The 13,242-nt window shown below is 41.9% G+C and overlaps 1 protein-coding gene across 8 annotated transcripts in view; it reads right to left on the bottom strand.

The window, feature by feature from the left end:
• Positions 1–10,074: 10,074 nt before the first annotated feature.
• The window catches only part of MBD5 (methyl-CpG binding domain protein 5), a 433,945-nt gene continuing 430,777 nt past the window's right edge, over positions 10,075–13,242 (bottom strand). For all 8 annotated transcript variants that reach the window (XM_081814476.1, XM_081814477.1, XM_081814474.1 and 5 more), the window contains one exon: positions 10,075–10,845. In XM_081814476.1, the coding sequence (XP_081670602.1) occupies positions 10,774–10,845 (72 nt within the window). In that variant the 3' untranslated portion in view covers positions 10,075–10,773. The remainder of the gene's footprint in view (positions 10,846–13,242) is intronic.

Here is a 13,242-nt window from a genome sequence, read left to right on the forward strand (position 1 = left end):
AAATTATCTGACCTATGCTGTGGTCAGAGGGACCTTTCTAAAACAACATTATAGGGTGGCATAGAATCCTATGGCCATTTTAATACTCATTGCACTTTAATAATTTTTTGGTGTCTGTCTTTGACCCTGGGCTATCCACTCCATGAGGGTAGGAACATGGCAGTCATATTGACCCTGGTATCCTAGAGTAGTGCTGGCATATGCTAAGTGCACAATAAATATAAATATTTGTTGATATGTGTAGAGATAAATGGTTGTTGCTCATCTGATGTAAAATGTTTCAAATAGCTTTCCATGTTCTGCTGGCCTAGAAGATCTGCCGGCACCCCACTTCCACCATGAGCTGGCTTCTGCTTACTTTCTGGGCTTATTGTCTCACTCTCTCCTTCCTGGAAATTAAGTCAAGACTTACTGAGTGCCTCACAGCTCCCAGAAAATAAATCATGTTGTTCGCTACCCCTTTCCATCCTTCACCCAACCCCTGGCCTTCACTTCATTCCCTCTCTCTTAATGTCCTTTACCCCTGCTGGCAATGCCTGAATTTCTACTCTTCCATAAGTCACTTAACCTGATTCCCCAATATTTAAATCTCCCAGTATTCCAAAACTCGTCCTAATTCACACCTTGCAGCGGCTCTTGTCAATGTATGGCAATGATTGTTTACAGACCTTCCTCATTCACTGGAACAGGAGCCTTTGAGGGAGGGGCCTTTTTAACTTTATCTCAGAGATAAGACACTCTATAAATACTTGATGAATGAACAAAAAAATGACATCTCTTTGAATCTTGGCATTATCTGGAAGTATGGAAATGTATCCACATTTTTAGAAGTCATCATTGTCCATTTGGTTCATTCTTTAGGCTTATAAAACCTCTACAGCTCTGAGTTCAGATGAGAAATCCACCATGAGCCAATTTCCCCCTGAGCTGGGCTCCTCAAGAGAAAGTTCCACAGGATAGTTCAGTCCAAGATTACTAGGAAAAGTTTGTCTTTATGCCTTGAAAAGACCTTAACACTTGGATCTGAATACCTTATGACTTCATTTGTACAATGTTTTGCTATTCTCAAAACGCCTGCATAGGTATGTTCATGCAAACTTTGTGTTAACCCTGTGGGGCAGGTGGTGTGATACCAGCTCCCCTGGGGACAGATGAGAAAACTCAGGTTGAAAGAAGTGAAGGCACTTGCCCAAGGTCACACAGCAGAGCTGGGACTAGAACCCAGTTGAGCTCCTTTTCCACAATATCACAACCTTATGAACGGGCTGCCTAGAACTACACACCTCGGCTACTTGTCAAGAAAGCCCCAGAACATTCCCGAGCCTGGGAGTGCACGGAGTACATGTGCACGTGCACAGTGAGGGTGCCTGGCCCAGGTCTGTGAGCATGGGTGTGCCCTCTCATTCTACCCCGAGGGGTACAGGCCCCACTGGGCCTCCAGTCAGGCCCTTGCACACCGGGTCGGCAACTGTCCTGAGCCGGTGACAGAATCGGGCAGTGACTTGTCTCACATCCAAACAGACATATTTAATAGACACTTTGAACTTATAGAAAGATGGAGGTTATTCACCTAACAAAAACATGGATTCCATGTTAGTTATCAGATACCCAGGAATGCTTTCTTTCCTTTACCAGTTAAGGAGGCTTGAGCACACAAAGTTAAAGAAGAGAAACTGGGTCCCCCTTCAGGAGCTCCCTGTGATGGTTCAGTTCCATCACTGTCTTTTGCTCACTGAAGCAACATATTCTGACTTCCCAGTATTTTGTCACTTAGGGTGATCTCTGAAGGTGGATGCTTACGCCCCAGGCATAGTGTCAGAAAATCCGCTGGGGTGAGAGAGGGGAAAAGGAAAGACTTCTATTTCTGTTCAGTTCATCTCAGTGTTTCTTAATTTCAATTTTGTGTGTTTTATAACACACATATGTAATTAATTCAGTAGTACACACAGAACACACAGACACACACACACATTTGTATATAGTATGTCCTCAAAGTTTGGAAACCACTGCTTCACAACAAGGAAATCTATGCCACACCTCTCTGGTATGTTGTTCTCCACTCAGAAAGCTATGAGCTCCCTGTGATGGCCGTCACCATGGCCTGATCTCTTCTGGCTGACCTGGTTGCCTTGTGAAGCATAGAAGCACAACGCACACACTTTCTCTCCTCCCAGGATGCCCCACCTGCTCTGCGATCGCTTCCGACATTTGGGAAGAGCTGGAAAGCAAAGCGAAAGGGGAGGGAAGGGTCTCTCTTGCCTTTGGTGGCTCTTGCTCAGACCGACAGCTTATCCAGAGCGAGCCAGTGCATTTCCCCACTCCAATTCTCGCGTGCTTTCTTCTCCAGCTCCTGTGAATGTTTGCTTCCCACTCTTTGCCAAATAAACCAGAACAGTGAGACTCAGCCTGAAATCACAGCCTCCTGAACCTCCATGCTTGTTTTGAAATTTGAAGGAACTTATTGATTCTAGATAATCTCCATTTGATAGGAAAAGGGGGACAGAGCTTGGAAAAGGTCACAGAAGATCGCCTAAGGATATCTTCCCTAATCATTAAAGCTATTTAAGATTAACTTGGCAGGGAAAAACTATGTTCGGGGGGAGTCAGTCACAGTCCAGGGACCAAAGCCCCTGGCAACTAGACCCCCTAGTCCCTTTCCCACATGCGTTGTTCTGCAGCGGCCCAGGATGCTGAACAGACCGGAAACCCTAAAGAGGTCCTGCCCCTGGGACCTAAGTATTTAGCTAAATCTACTCCATCCGTGTTTAACAAATTCTGCCCCTTCTTTTAGCAAGCGGTGACTAAGAATTCATAGTCCTGAAAAGTCTAGGTACAGTATTTAGACCTAAACTTCCAATTTAAAAATAAATAATAATTCTTTTTTTTTTTTATTTATTTGAGAGAGAGAGAGAGAGAGTACATGAGAGGGGAGAGGGTCAGAGGGAGAAGCAGGCTCCTCGCTGAGCAGGGAGCCCTATGTGGGACTCGATCCCAGAACTCCGGGATCATGGCCTGAGCCAAAGGCAGTCGCCTAACCAACTGAGCCACTCAGGCGCCCCTAAAAATAAATAATAATTCTTAATAGCACTTGAAAATACTACCACTTCAGACTATTTGTTCTTTCCTCTCCCCTTTTGAAAGCACGCCTCAGTGTATTATTTCTTTTCATTTTCTTGTTAGTCCTCCGAGTACAGCTAACTCTAGGATAGTTACAAACACCTTCCTCCCACCCTGCATATTCTCAAATCTTTTAAGAACTTCCTGAGTCTTGCTTGGTTCAAAGTCTTGCTCCTCTCAAGAGCACCCATGTTTAAATCAGGGAAGACAAATAAATGGTTAAATGTGACTAGCAGGACCCTCATAAGTGATCATCCCACAGAAGACTGGATCTTTCTTTAAGACAAGTAAGGGCTCAGTCATTCCCATCTGTGGATGAAGGAAGCCAGTGAGGCTCAGCCCATATTATTAGCAGTAATAATAATGACAATATCTAGACTTGCATAGAATTTACTCTATGCTGGACACTCTTCTAAGTGCTTCACAAAGATTGGTTTATTTAATCCTCAAGCACATTGATGATTCTATTATCCCTTAGTTTTCAGATGATGAAACTAAGGCACCAGGAGGGTAATTTGCCTGAGGTCGCACAGCCCCTGAATAACTGGTTTCGCATCCTAGGAATCTGGCCCCAGGATCTTTTTAGTGATTTGTCTTAAATCATGGAGTCAGTGGTAAGAACTGGGACCCAAAATTTTAGTCTCTTAAGTTAAACATGCTCTTTCTGTACCAAGCTCTGCATTCCCGGTCCTGACTTCACTCTGAGGCTGAGGGTTAGAAGTTCTCTTTCTGCTCTGATTGCCACAGTCAATGCAGTTCACTTCTCAGAGAAATCATTTTCCAGACCAGTTTATTAGAAAACCATTTTGTAGGTCCATGTCTGCATGTGGCGTTTTGGACAGTCGAATTCATCTAAGAAACACCCTGGGCAGAAGCTCCAGAAGCTCAGGGCTGGACCGGGAGAGCCAGAAAAGGCCCCCATGACAGTTTGCTTTGGGCCGAGCTGCCTCGGAGGTAAATACCACTCTCCTACCTTTAAGGGCTTCCTGGAGAGACACAGCAACTCTAGACACAACTCCTCCTTACGTGTGACACTTTTCATTGGCAGGAAGTTCCCTTTCCTGATCTAGATCTTTCCTGGGTCAGCTTAACAATGACCATTCTCTGAGGGCCTGCTCTGTGCCAGCACTAAGAACTTTGTCTGCATTATCTCATTCGATCCTCAACCCCATGAGGAAAGTGCTACTATCATCCTCTTTTGTAGATGAAGTTAAGCAGAGGTAGTTTAAATAACTTGCCCAAAGTTCAATGAGTTAGTGGCACAGTCTAGATTTGACTGTAGATGATCCCTCTCCAGGACCCAGTTTGTAAATGTTACAACGGGCGGCCTCCCTCTTGAGGGTCCATCTCCTGTGTGCAGGACCCCGTGCTCCTGGGAAGGGCTATTTGCTGGACTCTGGATCATAGGATTGAATGCCTGTTATTGCACTGCCTCTGTTGTGTGATTTTCTTTTTTTAACTGATTATTAGCTTTAAAAAGCCCTTATGTTCAATGTTCATTGAATGTAGGAGGTGATTAATGTGGTTGGGGATACTTTCAAGGGTATGTGCATAATAATGGGCTGGAATGGATGATGAAAGACCATTGTGGTCGCTCCTGCTGTGGGGCAGAGGTCCCCGTAGCCAGATGGCCTGGTCCCGGCGCCCAACTCCCTGTAGTCCACTTTCCGGTGCCTTTTCAACCCTCAGTGCTTCCCTGGCACGTGTGGCACCTCGTGGGCTCCTGTGCAGCTTCCTGTTTCCCGGCGGAGGTACGTAGGAGGCGGTTGGCCTGCCGAAGATCTATACCTGACCTACACTTACCTGTGCATTCTGGTTAGCAGGCCTTACTTGCTAACACTTTAACACTTTTCAACACTTCAATGCTTGGGGATTTTAAACCTCCCCAGCCCCGGATCATCAAAGTAGAACCATTATTGGTCTGCCAATACAGCGCTAATTTGTGGGAAGGAAACAGGGAATTGATGCTGTTGGCAATAACTATAAGCATGCTGAAGAGCACTAATTTAGGATTATTAAAGCGAATTTACACACACAGATTTATATACGTACCTCAAGACTGGGAGGGAACTTGCTCAACAAATGTAATATGAAGAATTATGGTGGGCCCAGAACACCAACACACTCCTTACCCTTCTCCAGGACACACACTTCTCCTTTGCCTGAATCCTATTCATCTTTCCCGGGTCCTCACTAAGCTAGGTCAGGGGCCTGCCTTGTGCTTCCCAGCCCAGGCCTGGTCACGCTTTATCGTACTTACATGGATCACTGGCCAGCATCTTGGGCTGCTCTGTGTGGGCAGAGAAGGGGGTCTGTCTTATTCACCACTGTATCCTTACTGCTGCACACTGGGTGTGGCATAGGGAGGAACTCAAGAATATTTATTACATGAATAAATAGATCAATGATATCTCCAAGATCTACTGAACTGCTTCCATCAAAACTTACAGGAGGATCATGCAAAAACTACTGCTACCTGAACCAGCTGCTAGAGAGCTGTTAAAATATATACATAGCATGGTCCCCCCGCAGCCAAAGTCCTCATTTTGACCCAAGGCAGGCAACTGTACTATTGTTGAGAAGCCTTCCGCTCACTGAAGCTCCCGACACACAACCAAAGTGGGTTATTAATCTTCTTGTAAACTGAACCAGGATATTTAGGTAACTTTCCTAAGCCCTACATGGGACTTCTCAAAACATGACTGTCTTGAGGCTTATGAAAGAGAGTATCAAATGTGCTCAAAATGAAGCTGAAGCTAACGGATTCACTTCCTTAATGATGGACTGAGAAGCGCTACTTTGGCGTGGGTTTTGTTTTGGATTTTGATCTAGGAATCAGTTTCCTGTTGATTACAGCATGCAAAACATGCCAGTATTTCACACAGACATATGTTCCCTAACTGGTTCCGTTAAGGCAGTGTTTTTTAAGTCTCACTTTGTCCCCTCCTCCCAACCCTCCACTCCCCACACCCCACCCCCAGGAGACATTTGGCAATGTCTAGCATCATTTTTGATTGTCACAATTTGGAAGGGATGCTACTGGCATCTGGTGGGTAGAGACAAGGGAGACTGCCAAAGGTCCTACAATGCACAGGATAGCCCCCACAGCAGAGAATGATCTCACCCAAAATGTCAATAGTTCTAGGGTTGAGAAGCCCTGCATTGAGGTCACTCTGTAGACACCTTGGTGCACAAGAACTAGGCCCTGTTTATCTGTGTAGTGCTTTCCAAGATGTGTGGAAACAAAGCAGAAAAAAAAAACAAGTTAAAAAGCAGTAAGAAGGCTGTGGCTCTTCCCCAGCCTATGATTTAGAAACTAAGATGCACAGCCTGTTTCTAAAGTAGAATAATTCCATTTGGGGAGGTTTCCTGGGTAGATCCCAGTCCTGGATCAAAGAATCTCCTATGGAAATATAATAAACGGCATTTAGATGGAATTGAACAGACCCCTGCGTGTGAAAAGTTTTGGTGAATTCAAAACCATATTTGTTTTCCACACTGAATATGTTCAGGTCATTTTCTTTTCCTAATAAGATAACCATTTGGACAAAAATATCCACTTGAAATGCAGGTGAAATGTAAACTGCTACTCTTCTACACAGACAATCCAGTGTATTTATACTTAATCCATAAAGGCATGATGTTACAAAACACATTTGTATATTGTGAAGCCATCTGGCATCAAATTTTCCAATTTATAGACAACTTTGTATTTACATAACAAATTATTAAATCAACCATTTTTCCGGTTTATAAAAGGTCGCTGAGGTACACACACAGTGTGTATAAAAGCAGATAAGGCTGATAATACATATTTACAGTAGATACAAATTAATCTTTCATATTTGAAGATAATGCTTTTTATATATTTTTTCTGTATCAGACTCCCCACTGTTAGCAGGATTCCCCATGCTTGAGTTGTTTATTGCTTTTTGGCTCACTGATTTAATATTCACTTCTGGGTTGTTTACACGTATGAATTACTAATGTTCTTATCTCTTTGGCTAATGCAAATGTGATAGAGTGAATGAAAGAAAAAGATAAATTAATTCAATATTACAGTTCTGGCTGGTTGATATCATTTTTTCATAGCCCCCAAATGAATCAAGTAATGCACAACTCATTTTATACACTACATTTGAAAAGTCTTGAGACTTGTGTTACACCATTTGGGCGTAAATGGGCAAAGTAAACAAGGTACCAGATTTTCAGTAAGGTCTAGAATCTTGGCTTTCTCGTCAGAAAGAGCAATGTCACTAGCATCTTAAGCATCTTAGATTTTTAAAATCTCAGTACAAAACCGCTTGTGACTTACAAGGACACATTGCAAACTGCAGAGAAGATTACCAAAGTTAACTAAAATGTGTTATCACTGTCTGAAATGAAAAAGGAGTCACCTCATGGGATAAGTCAGTTGGGAATCTTCATAAAACTTAGAAAACAAAATAACAGCCCTCTGCTGTTCCCACAATTGTGCAGTGTTATGTTAAAAAAAAAAAAGAAGAAGAAGATTGTGTTTACTTGAAAAACAGACATTGCAAATAACTCAAAGTCAGGGTCCAAATACAAGACTAAAAGTGGCCCATGATCTCACAAGGGATGAATATTTTTAAAGCATTTACATTCACAATGAGACTGAAAACTACAAACCAAAAAATATTCCTTTAAATAAATAAAAACCCTGATAGCTTTTAATGCTACAAATGAGACAAATCAAACAAGAGCTGCTCGGTTAATTTTCATTCATTTGAAATAATCTTTAAAAACTACTTAAAGGTGTAGTTTATTCTCCTTGTGCTTCCAAAGACTGTTAAGGGACACAAAATAAAATCAGATTTTCTTTTCCAAGAGGGATATTATGTTCTTTAAAGGAGCAAAAATTTTTCATTATTTCCATTGTCAGATTTGTTGGGGAAAAAAAGAGTTTGTTTATTTTAGGGAATAAAAAATGTAATAATGTAGAAGGGCTAGCCTTCATTTTTAAAAAATGAATTGGCTTCAATACAAAGAGAAAGAAATGGCTCTTTGGGCAAAATTCAAGTATGAGTGACCAATTTTTTAATTGTAAAGTAGGTGCAACATTTAAAAAAATGTTACAGCACTGCATGACCTGTAATGCTAACAATATTTACATTAACTGCTTACATGAAACCATAGAACTGTAAAAGAGAGGGGAAAAAAGCTCATGTGGACTGAAACAACACCACCTAGCATCCACATCAAAGCCGTAAGGAACCAGTGAAATCATGGGCACAAACATACTTTACATGGTCTACTGATGTAAAGTGCACATGGGTGGGGAAGCACACACCTAATTAGCTTGAGCTACCTAAAAGAAGGCTCGGTGGACACAAACTCAGTCTAAAGACAGACAGCAAGGGCTAAAAGAACTTCTACATATCAACACACACACACACACACACATGCAGACACTGCAACACACAAACACACATATGCGTCTACTTGGGAGTAAAAACAACCATGTAGACGAAACAGTAGAAAAGCAGGTTGGTGGCAAAAAATTTTAAAAAAAGGACATCTGTGGTTTAAACATACCGAACACACAAAGACATATCAACAAACTACACGAAAGATGACTCGGGGTGACTGCATGGGAAGGACCGGCAGGCTATCCCGCGGTTACATGAAAGACACAATGGACCTACCCCCAGAAGGAAGGGTTCCTGCCTCCAGGCCGAGAAGCCCAGGGTAGCCGGTTGCATTCCATCAGGCTTGGGGGTAGGGGTGAGGGTGGGAGTGGGAGGACAGCGAGACACAGGAGACCGGGGGAAGAGCTGAGAGCTGTTGCTATCAAAAGTGAGCCCAGATGGAGTGCTCTGTGCTGTGGCCCCAAGAAACCAACTGGGAGAATGACCTTGGTCTCCTTTTTCCTGAGTTACTGGAACTCTGCTACATTGTGGGACTGGGGAGTATGGGGGGTGGATGAGAGAGGAGAGATAACAGAGGTGGTGGGCATTTGGGGGTCCGGAGCCTGCTATCGAAAGGCTCCCAGTAACTGGAGGTTTAAGCTGTTGAGTGAACCCCAGGCTAGGGGACAAGGCAGGGAGTGCTCTTGGGGGAGTTTAAGGGTTTGGGGGTGGGGGCTGGTGATTCTAAGAATAAAGGGATAATGGATCCCTTCTTTTGACAATCCATTAATGGAAGTCAGGCTGGAGGCCTGAAACTTCACTCAAGTGCATGGGAGATAGGGTTAGACCACCACCACAAAAATTGTGAAAGAAAGACGGAAGATTATGTTGTGCTACATTTCTTATTAATAACCTTGTACTTTACAATGGCTCACAGTTTTAGGTTTGTATACTTGTAATGTAGTATTTTCTCTCTACATTTGTTTCACATTTTTTTCTTACTTAATATAATATAAATAATTTGGTTAATAGATTTAACCTGCACATTTCAGCCACATTAATATATATAAGAATCTGTTAATGGTATAAATAATTCTTTAAATAAAATAAATCTGATATGTTACATAATACTGATAAAAAATTACCATTGCTAATAATTTTGTAAGCCACCTTCACTTCTGAGTAATACTGATGAATGGCTATGAAACCTGCTTTGATGATTCGTATTTCTTCTTGCCACTACAAAAAAACTGAATGATAATCAACCTTACTTCTGATAATGGTTTCGAAGTGGGGCTTTTGCCTCCATGTATGGAAACAGAGAGTTTTATCTTGTCAGGTACTGTCTGCAAACAAATTCCACTCTGAGTGTCAATGGTGGGTGCAGCATAAGCTAGCTAGATCAATAGGTGGCTATCAAACGTTAACTACAGAAATGACTGAGTAAAATATTCCATCTAAGATTTTTTTTTTTATAAAACCTATTCTACTTTAAAACTTAGGTAAAAAAAATATGCAACAAATGGTTGCAGTTTCTGAATTCTTAATTTAGACCTGTGAGCCCTCATCCCTTTAGAAATCTGCAAGGTTTTGATTTCCTAGGCACCCGAAATCGAGTCCAGTGCTGCCAGGCAAGGTTCATTCCAAACAGACAACATAAATGGACACTCGGTGGTGTGCAGTGTATGTCATCATTCAGGTACTACATCATCATGCCTTTTCTCTGCTGTTAAATACAAAAACAGCATCTGTTACATTATCATAGAAAAGCCTTTAGGTTGTATTTTTATTTATCACTTTACACTGGTAGTCTCTGGTAGGTGTACTCCATAGAAACCAAAGAATTTTGTACACTATTTCTTTGTACAATAAAAGATAAAGTGTGCATTAGGTACGCTTGTACATGACAATATTGTACAATATTTACACTTCTGATATCACCATGAAATTCTGTATTTTCTATATACAACATTGAAAAGTCTTCCGAAACATTTGGACATGTCTTATAATCACAATTTTAGCATTATAGAAAAAGTTTTTCAGTAATCTCTTGACCGTTTATCCACTCTCATCAGTCAGGGGTTTTGATTGGTTTTCCAGCCTTCATTATCTTTCCTGTTCAAAAAAATATTGTATCACTGTTTCTTTTAGCACCCTGTGGTGGTGGTAGCGATCTGCCATAGCATAAATACTGATATAACAGTGGATATATCAATACCTATCTATAGATAGATTTATCTGTGCACGTTCCTTTAATAAACACTGCGCATTGGTGGAGTAGTCCCTGTTATCTGGAGATCTTCCTCCTCTTGGGTTTGGGGGGTCTCATTTGTCTGTCTCCCTGTGGGATTTGGTGAACCTGGAAATAAAGAGGTGGAAAAAAAAAAAAAACAACAACAGAGGTTGAAAGTACAAACACCATACAATTTCTGACAAAGAAACAGGGGAAAGAATAGAGTCCACCTTTCCTTTTCAATCACTGATATCATGGGGCATTTACGTTTTCTGTCAAGACCCCAGATCTCAGCATGCCCATGGTCACTACAGAGAAGGAGGAATCCTAGGAACTGATAAGCAGAACAACACTGTGGGAACCCCATAAACGGTGGGGCTCCCAAGAGGAACCGGAGAAAATCAAGTGTGGGAAATGCAGTGTGCTTTTGCTACCCTTGCTGCCCATTTAAGACAGAAATAAAGCCTTTCCTGTTAGCGATCCCTAGATCACCAATTTCAGTAGAGTCTAGAAAAGTGGAAAAATACATACCAAACATGTTTTCTTCTTTCCTTCATCACCCGACTTATTTTACCACTACTAAGGAGGGTCAGAACCGTGGTAAGAACACGCACACAGCTCAGCCCAAGGAAGTTTATTCCCGAGAAGACTTGTGGAGTGAAAACGAGAAAACCACTACCATCTATTGGCAGATCTGAGCTTGTATAGTCTGGGACGAGCAAGCAGTACAACTCATCTGTAGATGCTAATGCAGAAACTGTAGTAATTAGGGCTGTGTGTCAGACTGAGCAGGGGTGGAGCATGGCAGGACACGATCACCAGGTATCAGACAGCAAGTATGGTTCTGAGGGGCAGAGGACAGGTACTAGGGAGGTGATCAGGTGCCCCACATTGTATGTGGCTACTGACAGGAGAGGGCAAGATCAAGACCTAGGAAAGGCAGGCTAGTCCCAAGGCAGTGGTGTAGCTAATGCTTAACAACCAGCTCCCTATGGAGGGACAAAAGCCTATTGTAGCATTGCCAATTTCCATGGTGTAAATACTTCCACCATAGCCAATTTCAAAGCTACCAACATAATGTCACAGAACTCATAGTTAGGAGATGTGCCCAATCAGTTCTCAAGGTCCACTACAAGTTGGCTTAATTGTACATTTTAAAAATAATGTTTAGATAACAGCAGAGGCCAATGCTACTCAAAGTCAAATGTAAAAAGCTTTAAAATAATTAAATTTTGAAAGTAACGTTTATAAGTTTCTCAAACTGCCTCTTCCTCCTAACCTATCCATATACATTTTTTAAAACCACTAGTTTCTGATGAAAAGCCATAACTGAAAACTTGTTATAATTGAGGAAAGAAGACTTTATTCAAGACTGCAAGCAAATCTTGGTAATCTGTGGACCAAATGTGGCCCGAAAAGGTATTTTGTTTAGTTGTATGATGTTTTAATGCTTAAAAAATCGTTGTCAACAGTAAAAAAAAAAATGGGGAAATTTCAATTCCAGACGTTTAGCATCTTATGAAAAACTGGAAGAGCTTGCAACTCTGGCATAATTTCCCATATGTTGAGATCTGCTGGAGCGTGGAAGAAGGAGCTCCTTCTGGAGAGAGCATGGTCTCCAGGTTGCCACAATTCCCACCAGTCCTGACTGCCTGCTGGCCACAAAGGCCAAATGTCCTGTAGCAAAGACCAGCAAGATGCTCACCAAACCCATTTTCTCTTCTTCCTGAACAGGCATATCGTCTATTACATTTCCCAGTCCATTTGAGTTAAGAAACCCAGATGATGGGGTCAGACAAGGGAAATCAGCAGAAGTGATGAGCCTATCCTGGCAGCCCTCTGCATATACTCTTCTCCCACCTGCTGGATGGATGCATCGTGACATGAAGGAACACTCTGAGGCCCTAAGGAATGGTGGGCACTAGATGGAGGAAGAAGAACCTGAGTCTCTGAATGACTGTGTGCAGCAAGCCCTTCCCCAACCAGCACCACACTGAAGTGAGCAATAGCCTTTACTGTGTGGAGCCTCTAAGGCAGCCTACCCTGACTTCTTGGATGGCATTTCTCAATCCCCTTGAGTTGCTGTTTTTCTCACAGCTGACTCACTTTACTTATTGATAGTATTTGCCTGGCCTTAGAAGGTGTTTTAGACCTTTCCTAAATTCTATCAGGACATTTAACATCTTAGGGTCTTAATTCACCCATCTGCAAAAGGATGGGTTGGATCACAAAATCTCTAAAGCCCAAAGCAACCCCAACATTCTGTGAATCTATAAATCTATATCTGTCAATCAGTAGCCACTGAATGGGTTGTTAGGATCCAGATAATCTTGTTAACACAAAGTATTGAGTAAAAGTAAAAGAAATTAGCTTTCATTGCTGAATAGCCTTAGATAATTTACATTTTTTTAGAAATTACCAAAATTATATTTTGAGTGTTTACACTGGCCAATATGTGAATTAGAGGACAATGATTAAACTTCTCACATGCAATACTATTGTATGAACAGTTCAGTAAAAATG

This window comes from Leptonychotes weddellii, chromosome 3 (assembly GCF_054177405.1).
Source record: "Leptonychotes weddellii isolate Sample4059 chromosome 3, ASM5417740v2, whole genome shotgun sequence".
NCBI lineage: Eukaryota > Metazoa > Chordata > Mammalia > Carnivora > Phocidae > Leptonychotes > Leptonychotes weddellii.